The sequence below is a fragment of the Engystomops pustulosus genome, chromosome 8, assembly GCF_040894005.1.
Source record: "Engystomops pustulosus chromosome 8, aEngPut4.maternal, whole genome shotgun sequence".
NCBI classification, from domain to species: domain Eukaryota; kingdom Metazoa; phylum Chordata; class Amphibia; order Anura; family Leptodactylidae; genus Engystomops; species Engystomops pustulosus.
This window is the reverse complement of record NC_092418.1, coordinates 5,738,203-5,750,793: the sequence shown is the minus strand read 5'-3', so window position 1 is coordinate 5,750,793 and position 12,591 is coordinate 5,738,203. Positions and strand designations below refer to the sequence as shown.

General features: G+C 46.1%; 1 protein-coding gene across 1 annotated transcript; it reads left to right on the top strand.

Annotated features, from left to right (window-relative positions):
* The first annotated feature begins 2,014 nt into the window (after positions 1 to 2,014).
* On the top strand, positions 2,015 to 10,215 carry LOC140076268 (serine protease 27-like). The gene is made up of 7 exons (XM_072122820.1): positions 2,015 to 2,084; positions 4,893 to 5,079; positions 5,624 to 5,895; positions 7,483 to 7,649; positions 8,134 to 8,359; positions 9,325 to 9,423; positions 9,949 to 10,215. Coding segments are annotated over exons 1-7 (990 nt in total). The 5' UTR covers positions 2,015 to 2,047; the 3' UTR covers positions 9,951 to 10,215.
* The last annotated feature ends 2,376 nt before the right edge of the window (positions 10,216 to 12,591 follow it).

Sequence of the window (12,591 nt, the reverse complement as noted above, 5' to 3'; positions counted from 1 at the left end):
GGTGGAGGACGGTATAGGGATGGAGGTCGCTATAAGGGTGGAGGATGCTGTAGGGGTGGAGGACACTATAGCGGTTGAGGATGCTATAGGGATTGAAGATGCTATAGGGATGGAGGACGCTATAGGTATGGAAGTCGCCATATGGGTGGAGGACGCTGTAGGGATGGAGGACGCTATTGGGGTGGAGGACGCTATAGGGGTGGAGGACGCTATAGGGGTGGAGGACGCTATAGGGATGGAGGATGGTATAGGGGTGGAGGACGATATAGGGATGGAGGACGCTATAGATATGGATGTCTCTATAGGGGTGAAGGGTGCTATAGGGATGGAGGTCGCTATAAGGGTCGAGGTCGCAATAGGGATGGAGGACGCTGTAGGGGTGGAGGACGCTATAGGGGTGGAGGACTCTATAGCAGTGGAGGACGCTATAGGGATGGAGGACGCTATAGGGATGGAGGACGCTATAGGGGTGGGGGACGCTATAGGGATGGAGGACGCTATAGGGATGGAGGACTCTATAGCAGTGGGGGACGCTATAGGGATGGAGGACGCTATAGGGGTGGAGGACACTATAGCGGTGGAGGATGCTATAGGGATGGAGGACGCTATAGATATGGAGGTCGCTATAGGGGTGGAGGACGCTATAGGGATGGAGGTCGCTATAAGGGTGGAGGACGCTATAGGGATGGAGGACGCTATAGGGGTGGAGGACGCTATAGGGATGGAGGACGCTATAGGGGTGGATGAGGCTACAGGGGTGGAGGACGCTATTGGGGTGGAGGATACTATTGGGGTGAAGGACGTATCAAGCTGAGACTTTGAGCAACATCTCAACAAGGAACGAGGTGTAAACATCATCCTCCACTGACACTACACCTCCGATCCTCCAGCTCGTGGTACGAGACTCCGATTGATCTATCACTGCTATACTGTAGACCAGTGATGGTGAACCTTTTGGAGACAGAGTGCCCAAACTGCAACCAAAACCCGCTTATATGTCGCAAAGTGCCAACATGACAATGTAAGCAGTAACTTGATCCCTGCTGTATCACAGGTTTAAATCGCATTGGAGTCCTGAGGTCACCAATACAATAGAAAGATTATGGAGAGATTTGGATTGTAGCTTCCCTCCAGGGTGCCATGAGGAGGAAGAATCAGGAGACCCAGAGCAAGAGCTCCAACACTAATCTATCACTATACCTCCTCCTGTACCTCTGGAAGTTGCTTTAAAATGGCGCTGAGCACGGCACGTCCTGGGCTGTATTGGACTAAAGGAGAAATCCTTGAGTCCTATCTGGCAAAATCTGTGTTGGGTGTGAAGGCCTGAGTGCCCACAGAAAGGGCTCTGAGTGCCATGTCTGGCACCCATGCCATAGGTTCGCCACCACTGCTGTATATCATCTATGTCAAAGATGACGGCCACTCACCAGGTCCAGCCTCTTCCTCATGTTCTGTGGCCGTGAGCCGGGCCTGATCATACGTTATACCCGCTGCCCAGAAAATGGGTGCAATTAGAGGGATTGGTGCAGGAACAAGTCTCCAAGTTTTGTTGGCAGAGATGTAATATGGAGAAGAAGAACATTCCTGGTGGCCTCTTGAGGACAATTCATTGCAAAATTTTGTGTCACATCATGTAAAGTGCAGCCGCCCCACAGCGTTGCATGCGGCAGAAATGTATCTCTGACACTTCTTATACCTGTACAAGCAGTTTGCATGGAAAACAAAGAACAACAGAAATCTGGCGCATGGACCTTAGTAATTGTCACCCAATGTCCGTTGTCTTGAAGATTCTCTACAGAGCAGGAAGGATGATATAAGGAGACGTGCGGGAGGGTGACCCATCGCCCATATGTCTTACTCCTAAAGTGTCATTGTCTACAGATTGCTGCTCGGGGATTAACATCCAGGCGTGTCACATACTCTAGATGGGTGCTGAGGTTTTAGCCAAATGGGTGACATCATCTCGTGAACATGCGGGGCCTTTATATACAGCGGCTCCATCATCTCCTGAGAGGTGAAGCTGGAGACGTCTTCTGAGGACACACGGATGGCCGGATCCCGAGGGATAACTCTGCTGGGCGCAGGTAGGTCCTGAGCTCTAGATTATTACTAAGGACTGGGGCTCCTGACAAGGGGATACAAAACTTTAGGGCTTTTCTTCCCCTTCTCCCAGTTTTAGATGAAAATAGAAATCCTTAAATTTACGTCTTAGTTATTTTTGATTAGACAAGAAACAGGAACCGGCTCTTCTCCTTTTATTCAAAAAATCCTCGAAAATCTTTAATTTAAACTGAATTAATGTGAGAAGCGTCCAAAGGTTTCCCTACAAGTCATGTGAGAATCATTGTTCAAAACTTATTAAGATACAAAAAATTTCTAAATCTTTCACCTTTTCTACAAAATCTGCCGGACGTCTCCCGAATGGAAATTCAGTTGTTAAATGTTATTTTTCATTTCATACTTAGGTTTTTGTTCTGATCCAAATGCAAAAATATGTCAATTTAATTGTTTTGTGGTAAATTAAAATAAGTTCCCAGTAATAATTGTTATATGGGAAACGACTGGGGAGACATTTGGGAATAATGGGGCTCATTTACTTAGGGTTCGTTGGACGCATTTTCGTCGGGTTTCCCAACTATTTCCGTTTTGCTCCGAATTGCCCCGGGATTTTGGCGCACGTGATTGGATTTTGGCGTACCGGTGCTGGCTTGCACGCGACGGAAATCGGGGGGGGGGGGGGGGGGGCATGGACAACCCGACAGATTCAGACTGAGCGCGGGATTCAACATTTAGAATTTTGCACTTACATGCACCGGGAAGAAGCAGGTGAACTCCGGCGGACCTTGGTGCGGAAGCGACGGATGCAGGAACTCGGGTGCACGATCTTAGTGAATCGCGGCAGAACCCGAATCCGCGGGATCGGAACAGGACCAGGTAAGTAAATCTTCACCGTTGGGGCCACATTGGGGCAGATTTACTTACTGCGGGGGATTCGGGTCTTCCGGCGATTCACTTAGGGAGTTCCTTCGACGTCCACCAGGTGTCGCTGCTGCGCTGAAGTTCATTGGAATGCACTGAAGTTCTCAGTCCTCCGCTGGGTGTAGGTAAGCGCGTGTCAAGCAACACGGGTTTTTTTTTTATATGCGCCGGTTTTTCATACGTCGGGTCTTTGTTCGGCCACACCCCCCCGGTGCCGATGCGGTGCCAATGCCGGTGCCGATGCGTCAAAATTCCGGGGCAATTCAGGGAAAATCGCTGCAAATCGGAAATTTTGTGATAACCCGTCGAAAAAACGTGATTCGGGCCCTTAGTAAATGACCCCCACTGTATGATATCTTTTATATGTTTTTGCTCTAATGAGAAGAAAAAATGAATGGATGAAACCTAGTTTTACGTGAAAGGCCTAAAAATAATACACCCCCCCCCTCCCCCGCCCCAATGTTCATGGGATACATCTTGGCTTCTTGTATATTGGGGCTGTACTGAGATTCGCAGAGGTCACTAATATGACGATACGACCTCTACAGAAGCTCCGCTCTACGTCTCCACCACCTTCACGATATTTCCAATCTCACAGAGATAATACTAAGATAAATTTCTTAAACTGTGATTGTACGTCAGATCTCATTGTATAGAGCCCAGAAAATGTCACTTTTGTCGTCCTTCTGCAATGTCGCCCTAAATCTACGACATTCCATTCTCTCGCCACGGCCTCCCCATTGTACTAGGATGGATTAGGTTGGTGCCAGAAGATAAGTTGACACATAGACAAAGCCCCTGGATTACACCCAAGATGTGAAGTATTTGGGGTGCACCCTCTAGGAATTCAAAATACACCCACATAGAACATGGATATGTCATGCCGGCACATAGACAGGGTAAGGTCTATAAAGGTCAATCCTGGAGACCGAGGGTTCCCACCCCTTTCCTGCTAATCAGCTGCAATGAAAGGTGAACATGAAGAATCATTGTTATGTCATTGTAAATAGTTGACCTTCTTGTCCGCCGGATAAACTGAGGTTCCCCCTATAACCTTATATAGGGAGTCCCCAGAGTTCTAGCTGTAGGATAAGATGGTCATGGTTAAAGCCTAAGATAACATTTGCATTATATTGGGAGGTCCGGTCACTCGCGTGGCTCAGTATTTATCTTTGGAAAGGAGGACATTGGGGCTCACGTACTAAGGGTCTGTCGGACGCATTTTCGTCGGGTTTCGTCGGGATTTCCGTTTTGCACCGAATTCCCCCGGGGATTTTGGCACACGTGATCGGATTTTGTCGATGTACAAAATTCGGTGCAAAACGGAAATCGTCGGGAAACCAGATGAAAATGCATCTGACGGACCCTTAGTAAATGAGCCCCAATGTCTTAAAATACCATGTGCCCCCTCAATGATTGTATGGAGCTGTCCATCCTCCCTGATGCTGCAGGTTGTATCCTGAGTGTCGAAGAACGGAGTAAATATGTCAGACTCTACAGGTAGAAGATGAATTGTTCTTCCTAGAATTGATGCATCACCTGATCTCCGTAGCCCCCGCCCTGGAGACTCATGTCACATCTCCCCTGATGTTCATCAGACACTTACTGTACATTGTCAGGTTTCATTGACTTGTTAGAAGCCATTAGGAGGGATTAGTGTACTGACAGAAGTGGAGTTTACAGGAGGCAAGAATCACACTCACGCCCTGGAGGCAACTACTGTGTGCAGCCAGGACACAAGGCCAAGTCCATGAGAGCCGGTGAGGGACATCACAACCCAATGTACCTCACCTCCAGCGATCATGAAGGTAGCAGTCCTGGTGGTTTTCTGGAGATCATCAATTGTGGAAGAAGTATATTCAGATTCCTAAGTATCTTCCATTTTCCAGGTTACTGAACTCTTTGTTTTTTAGTGGCTTGTGTCCTCCTCGCCCGCTCCACAGCCGCCTCCAATGACCTAAACAGAATTTATGGAGGCACCAACTCCAAAGAAGGAGAGTGGCCCTGGCAAGTCAGCGTACAAGGCAACGGCTCCCATTTTTGTGGGGGGTCGGTCATCTCCAATCAGTGGGTGTTGTCTGCTGCTCATTGTTTCGATGGGTAAGATAATCTGAATGCCTTTATGTGTGTAAGGGCACTAAACATACATTGACCCTAACGTCTGGATTGTGCCTTCAATAATGACTTCTTATCATTTAGGGTTTTAGATCAATACAAGAGCCAAATAATTACCTGGATTTACACAACTAGATAGAAATCTTTGTACGTTTAGTCAAGCTCAAATTGTACACAATGTATGGGAGATACGGTTGGTAGCAGATCCCTTCCAGACAACCTTCCATGTTCCTCTGTCACTTTTGGGTCTATCAGACTATGTGACCACCAGGTTTCACAGATATCAGGTGAAGGGTAACTTTACCTTTACCACCATCTAATTAGACACCTAACGAGTAACATTTGCCTGGAGTAGAACCACATGTACCACCAATGTCGTTGGACTTAAATTAAGGTGAAAAACCTCAATGTGGCTCCTTCGAAAACCTCAGACATCTAGCAAATCCACCGGACATAGTCATTGTTTCACCAGAACGATAGAGAGTGGAAACATTCAACCATCTTCACTAATTTTGTTCCTTTGTATCAGGAATACAGACCCCACCTTCATTAGAGTGGTCCTTGGCATGTACCAGCTGGACAATCCCACTTCTTATGAGATTTCTTCCACCGTGGAGCAGATTATTCTTCATCCTGACTTTGTGAAGATTGGAGATAAAGGTGACATTGCTCTAATGAAGTTGTCTAGTCCTGTCAACTACAACCAATACATCCAAGCCATCCGCCTTCCAGATGAGGCGTCCTCCTTCCCTTGTGGCTATTTCTGCTGGACCACGGGCTGGGGAGCCACGGAGAATGGATGTAGGTTTACTGACTATAGAGAACATGAGATTTCTCTGAATTATCTGTTTTATTTATATCATTGAGACAAAAATTAGAAAGTCATAAAAAATTTTTGCCAAATATGGGGAAAGTTACAAGTCTAGGGTACTCCACACATATGAAGTTTTCAGACGACTGTTTGTAAAGCCAACAGGTTTTTGCTCCTACAAACTCCTCTGTCTTCCTCCTCCACACCTCTATGTCCTCCTACAAACTCCACTGTCTTCCTCCTCCTACAGCCCTGTTGGTTCTCCTCCAGAACCCACTTTGCTCCTCGAGACACCTCTGTTGTTCTACAGACTCCTCTGTCCTCCAAGAGAACCCACTTTCCTGCTCCAGACTCATCTGTCCTCCTAAAGACCCCTCTGTCCTAATAAAAGACCCCTCTGTCCTCCTAAAGTCCCCTCTGTCCTCCTACAGACCCCTCTGTCCTTCTTCAGACTCCTCTGTTTTCCTACAGGACCCACTTTCCTCCTGCAGACCCCCTCTATCCTCCTCCAGACTCCTATGTGCTGCTACAGAATCCCCTGTCCACCTCCTTCAAACCCTTCTGTCCTTCTCCTCCAGACCCTTCAATTTCCTCTCACAGAGGAAACTACAGAACAATCTGTCTTCCACCAGACTCTTCTACTCTTCTTTCTTCCTCCAAACTCTTCTTTCTACCTACAGACCACTCTGTCCTCCTCCTACAGCCACCTCTATTCTCCTGCAGACCCATCTCTCTTCCAAAAGACCCCGATATCCTCTCATAGACCCTTTAGGCAGTGAAATCTCGATAGAACAGTGATGGCGAAACTTTTGGAGATAGAATGCCCAAACTTCAACCAAAACCCAATTATATATTGAAAAGTGCCAACATGACAACTTAAGCAGTAACTTATCGATCCATGATCTTTCACAGGTTTCAATCATATTGGCGTCCTGATTTCAACAATATAATAGAAATTTGATGGAGAAATTTGGAATGTAGCTTCCCTCCAACATCCCCCTGAAACGGAACAATTCGGGTCTCCAGAGCAGGAGCTCCAAAAATAATCTGTCTCTATCCACACCTTCTCGTTCCTCCTGTAGTCCTGGTAGCCAAGGATGTCGCTTTAAACTGGTGCTGAGCATGGCACGTCCTGGGCTGTACTGGACTACAGGAGGAAGCCTCGAGTCCTGTCTGGCAAACACTGTGTTGGGGTGATAGCCTGGGTGCCCACAGAAAGGGCTCTGAGTGCCTTGCTCTGGCACCCGTGCCATAGGTTCGCCACCACTGCCATAGAACATTCCACAAGTTGAAATCCAACAGTTCCAGTCCTTATCTCCCCTCACAATTGTCTTCTGAGAACTGTCAGGAGGACCTATTCATCCAACATGCTCAACTGAACCTGCTGGCTTTGAACCCAGCGATTTTAAATTTGACAATGGTCTTGGCGAGACCCTGCCCTGCGTTCCGGGAGACATTGTACAGTGTCACATAAAAGCCATCCCCCTGTGTGCTAGATAGGGGATATCATTGCCCCAGTCCACTCTAGGGTGACACGGCAGTCCATGAATCATTTAGAGCCTTCGATTGTCTTTCAGCTTCTCCTACCAATGGGATCCTCCAGAAAGTTTCTGTTCCTCTGATGAACTATAAGACATGTGACCAGATGTATCACGTATCATCCGCAGAAAACGCCAGTACAGTTTTGGTCCATGACTATGAGATTTGTGCTGGATACGTTGACGGTAAAAAGGATTCTTGTCCAGTAAGTATTTGAGAAACCACAACACAATCGCAACCTGTAGACACCCAAGATACTATGGGGCGATTATTATTATTAACATCAATGTATCTTTTATTCATCATATCCATCAGTGATGAGCAGATCATGTACATAAGAAAAAACCTTACAGAGTAATACAATAGTCATATAGGGACACCATAGGGATGAGGGTCCTGCTTCAAGGAGCTCACAATCTATGACACAATGTAAGACAACGCAACAGGGAAGCCACTGGGGTCTATCACCAAGGCTCCTAGGTCCTAGGTGTTGGTAGAGGTCGAGCCCCAGATATATCTTGCATGAGAGTTCGGACTGAATGTATTTCCCGTCTCTCCTTATAAGATGCCAATTATCGGTCACATACTGATTTGTGTTTTTCTTTATATTTCCGAAACAAATGGACATCACACATAAAAGTGGGTGATGATGTACATGACATTACCCCAATAAGTGTCTTCTTCTTCAGGGTGACTCTGGAGGACCTCTTGCATGTAATATCCAAGGTGCCTGGTACCAGGCTGGTGTTGTAAGTTGGGGTGAAGGCTGTGGTACCCCACTGCGTCCTGGAGTCTATTCTCTTCTACCGGTCTATCAGCGCTGGATCCAGCAGTATGTGCCCAATTTGGAGTTTGCGAAAATACCAAATGTTCCCACCACAAGAGAGGGATGTTTGAACTTTATTTCTGACCCCGGTAAGATGAATGACCCCTGATAACAGCCATAACCCATTGTCAATTTTTAAGGTTAGACCAGGGCATAGGTTAAATAAGGACACAGAGCAAAGGGCTTCCTATTTCATATCACCTTATGTTTCTACAAGGACAAAGACCCAACAGTAAAGTATCTCTGGTCTGGATGAGAACCCATAAAAGAATGTATAACCAGCTAGATCGGCAACATCCACAGTGTATGGGTGCAGATGGACAACAGGAACTTAGTGGACGGCTTGGTAGTGGCCTAGCTGCAGATGTCATGGTGACACAATCCTAGTGTAGGCCTCTTTCACACCCGAGGTAGCTAGCCAATACACAGCCTGCATTACCTCAGGAAAGGATACAAAAGATACATGTAAAATACATCAAACATGTCTAGATACAACGGGATTACCACAGGGATTACAGAAAAGTTGAGAACATAGATGTGGGGAATGAGGGCTCCTAAAAGGCTAACTGAGCTTAAAGATACTATAGTTTTGAAGGTGGCATGGGAAATCAGACCAAGCGCTTTCTATCCAATCAGAGAGTTATCTGGGTGCAGCATTTGGTAAAGGCCCATCATGCGGGACATTACAGATACAGTAAAGGGTGCAGATAGGATTCTGAGTGATCTCCCATTATCATATTGTGTTTGTAGGAAATGATTTTCCCACAGATGACTTCATCAGTTCGAATAATTGGTGCACAGATTGATATTGCTGAACAATATTTCTTTTCATTTAAGCCAGTTTCCATAAGCTGTGGAAGGTTTCTCTCTGAATCCAGTCCACATGTAGACTTCTATTGGTATCACTCTGGAGAGTCTTTCTAATAAGCTGTGAAGCTCTTGTGAAGCCTCCTCTGATATGGAGGCTTTGAGCCTTTTTCTTAATGTGTTGTTGACATGATCTCTATCCCCCCTACTCTATTATGACTAATCTTGTCCCCATTGACAATTTTAGCACCTTCTCAGCTCTGGGCAGGACGAGGAACCTGGACCATAATGGGTCTTTCTGCAATGCTCTGCGCCTGGTGGTCTGGCTCCGGAACACTTGTCATTTGTGAGTATCCACTTCTATGTATCAAAAAGGCTAATTTAGCAGTTCAACTCCCATTAGAAGAAGGGCAGCTATGCTTTCAGCAGAAGACAGAATTTACGAGAATTCATTGACCCGACAGTATATGTCGGAGCTTGAAGACACGATGGGGGCACATTCATTATTCACATTCTGCCTGTTTTTGGCATAGTTTTTTTGTGCCTTGTGTGCCATATTTATCTTGTCGCTCAACACTTTTTGTGCCCTTCCAGTTTGAAGACACATTTTTGGTGCATAATTAGACCAACAAAATGCAAGCCACCAACTTCTAAACTCCTTAATGAATGTCTTTGACATTTCTGAGGATCAGTTGTTCTTCTTATGTTTAGGCCTCTCACCACAACCAAAGGGCAAATCACCCATAAAATCATGCGCCAAAAATATCAACACGCAACAAAAATAATGAAGGCCACACAATGTGGTTTGAATTTTGTTTAGAAAGGTGAGACCACTTGCAGCTGATCGAAGTGTCTTGTGTTACCTCCCCAGGACCTGGAGCTAAAGGGAATAATATACGGAATAGTCATCTAGTCACCTGCAAGATGAAGCGTCACCAATAACCATGCGGAGATCACCAGGACTTACAGAACCTTCTCGTTAATGATGTCCATCTCCTCCAGACTGACCCATCCCTGTGACTCTTCCGCCATCCAACCGCGTCTCAAAACTTCCGGGAAAATCTATAAATAATTATAATCAGAATTTTTTTTTTAATTGGAAAACTAATGTGATCTCTGGGTTGTGTTGTTGGGATTTCTATCACCGTCTTTACTCACCATGAAGTTGTGGTATTTCTTCTTCTCTCATGTGATCGAGCCGGGAGCATTGAATAAAAAAGCTAAATAAAAAAATGTCTCCATCTTTACATTTTTCTTGTGTTTTTGTGCTGGATGAAACATTAAAACCTCTTCTTTCACAAGGAGCATCAGAGTTAATATGAAGAACTGATGTCGTGTAGGAAGGTGAGGAGAACTTTCGCTGCAATAAGAAGCTTCCAGAGATAGAAGGGTTAATAGTTACAAACCTCAAAGAGAATGAATACATGAGAAATCTGAATCTCATCGATATTTGGTGGGACCGCTCTTTGTGACCCCCCTGTAGTAATTATATGGTCCCTACAGGTCCCTAATTTCATCATCCTCCAGTCTGTCTGGGATTAGATTAAAAGATGACCATCAGGCGCAGAGCATTGCAGAAAGACACAGAGGAATTGGAGGAAAACCAAAATCCACAGAAGATCTGTTCTCCATGATGTCCACCACAAATTTCTTCATCCACAGAAGATGTGTTCTCCATGATGTCCACTGCAAATCTCTTCATCCACAGAAGATCTGTTCTCCATGATGTCCACTGCAAATCTCTTCATCCACAGAAGATCTCTTCTCCATGATGTCCACTGCAAATCTCTTCATCCACAGAAGATCTGTTCTCCATGATGTCCACTGCAAATCTCTTCATCCACAGAAGATCTGTTCTCCATGATGTCCACTGCAAATCTCTTCATCCACAGAAGATCTGTTCTCCATGATGTCCACTGCAAATCTCTTCATCCACAGAAGATCTGTTCTCCATGATGTCCACTGCAAATCTCTTCATCCACAGAAGATCTGTTCTCCATTATGTCCGCTGCAAATCTCTTTATCCAGAGAAGATCTGTTCTCCATGATGTCCACTGCAAATCTCCTCATCCACAGAAGATGTGTTCTCCATGATGTCCACCACAAATCTCTTCATCCACAGAAGATCTGTTCTCCATTATGTCCACCACAAATCTCTTCATCCACAGAAGATCTGTTCTCCATGATGTCCACTACAAATCTCTGCATCCACAGAAGATCTGTTCTCCATGATGTCCACCACAAATCTCTTCATCCACAGAAGATCTGTTCTCCATGATGTCCACTGCAAATCTCTTCATCCACAGAAGATCTGTTCTCCATGATGTCCACCGCAAATCTCTTCATCCACAGAAGATCTGTTCTCCATGATGTCCACCGCAAATCTCTTCATTCACAGAAGATGTGTTCTCCATGATGTCCACTACAAATCTCTGCATCCGAGAGCGCATGCGCGCGGGCTTAATGGCGGACGCGTCTCCTTGAGCTCCGCTACCGCTGAAGGCCCGCGGCGACTAAGAGCTAATATAAGCGCCGAACGGAGCGGAGACCGGCTGGAAAAAGAGGCGGAAGGTCACGGGGGAGGAAGTATGCCCGGGGGAAATAGAAAGAAGGAGACAGGAGCTGGCAGCGCACAGCCGACCCCGGCACGGGAGGAAGCACAGCGCTCCCGCCAGAATGTGAAGGCCATGAGGCATCACTCCCAGCAGCGGGACACACACAGCCCGGCCTCATCGCACCATGAGGAGGAGAGCCTAACAGGGTCTGGTGGAACCCCGGACCCCCAAGGTATAACAAATACCCCTGATTTATTTATAGCCTCCCCAGCCTCCACTATGTCCTCATTGGACCAAGCTATGGCGGCAGCCATTTTTAGCCAACAATCTATGGAGCTACAGCAAGCCCCTACAGTGATGCAAGCCCCTCTGTACTCTGCAGATAATGTATTACTAGCCCGTTTCTCACATATGCTACAAAGTGAATTAGCGAAGGCATGCTCACAAATTACTTCTGATCTTAAAGGAGACTTTCAGGCAATAGGGTCCAGAATAGAGGCAATTGAAAATAAAGTGGATGAAACTGGAACTAGGGTGAATCAGAATTGTGACCGCATTGCTGATATATATATGCAATTGGAGGAGGCGCAACTTAAGATAGAGGATCTAGAAAACAGATCCAGAAGGGGCAACTTCCGTATCAGAGGTATTCCTGAGACCTATACAGACGCAACTAAAGTGGTTAAAGACCTGCTTCAGATACTTATCCCAGATTTGACTGATCCTTTTAGTGAAATTGATCGAGCACACCGTGCGTTGACGGCGCCAAGGGCGGACGGCTTACCAAGGGACATTGTTGTGAAGCCTCACTTTTTTTCTGTAAAGGAAAAGGTTATGCAAGCGTCCCGGGATGCGGAATCCTTACGACTGTATGACTCAGACATTCAAGTTTTCGCAGATATAGCCCCGAGAACCATCCAAAGGCGTAGATCACTTAAACCATTACTACGTGTGCTACA

Coding starts and splice junctions, on each gene's coding strand:
- LOC140076268 (XM_072122820.1), top strand. CDS start 2,048: ATGGCCGGATCCCGAGGGATAACTCTGCTGGGCGCAG. Junction 2,085..4,892: donor GATAACTCTGCTGGGCGCAG/GTAGGTCCTGAG, acceptor TTTGTTTTTTAG/TGGCTTGTGTCCTCCTCGCC. Junction 5,896..7,482: donor GGGAGCCACGGAGAATGGAT/GTAGGTTTACTG, acceptor ATTGTCTTTCAG/CTTCTCCTACCAATGGGATC.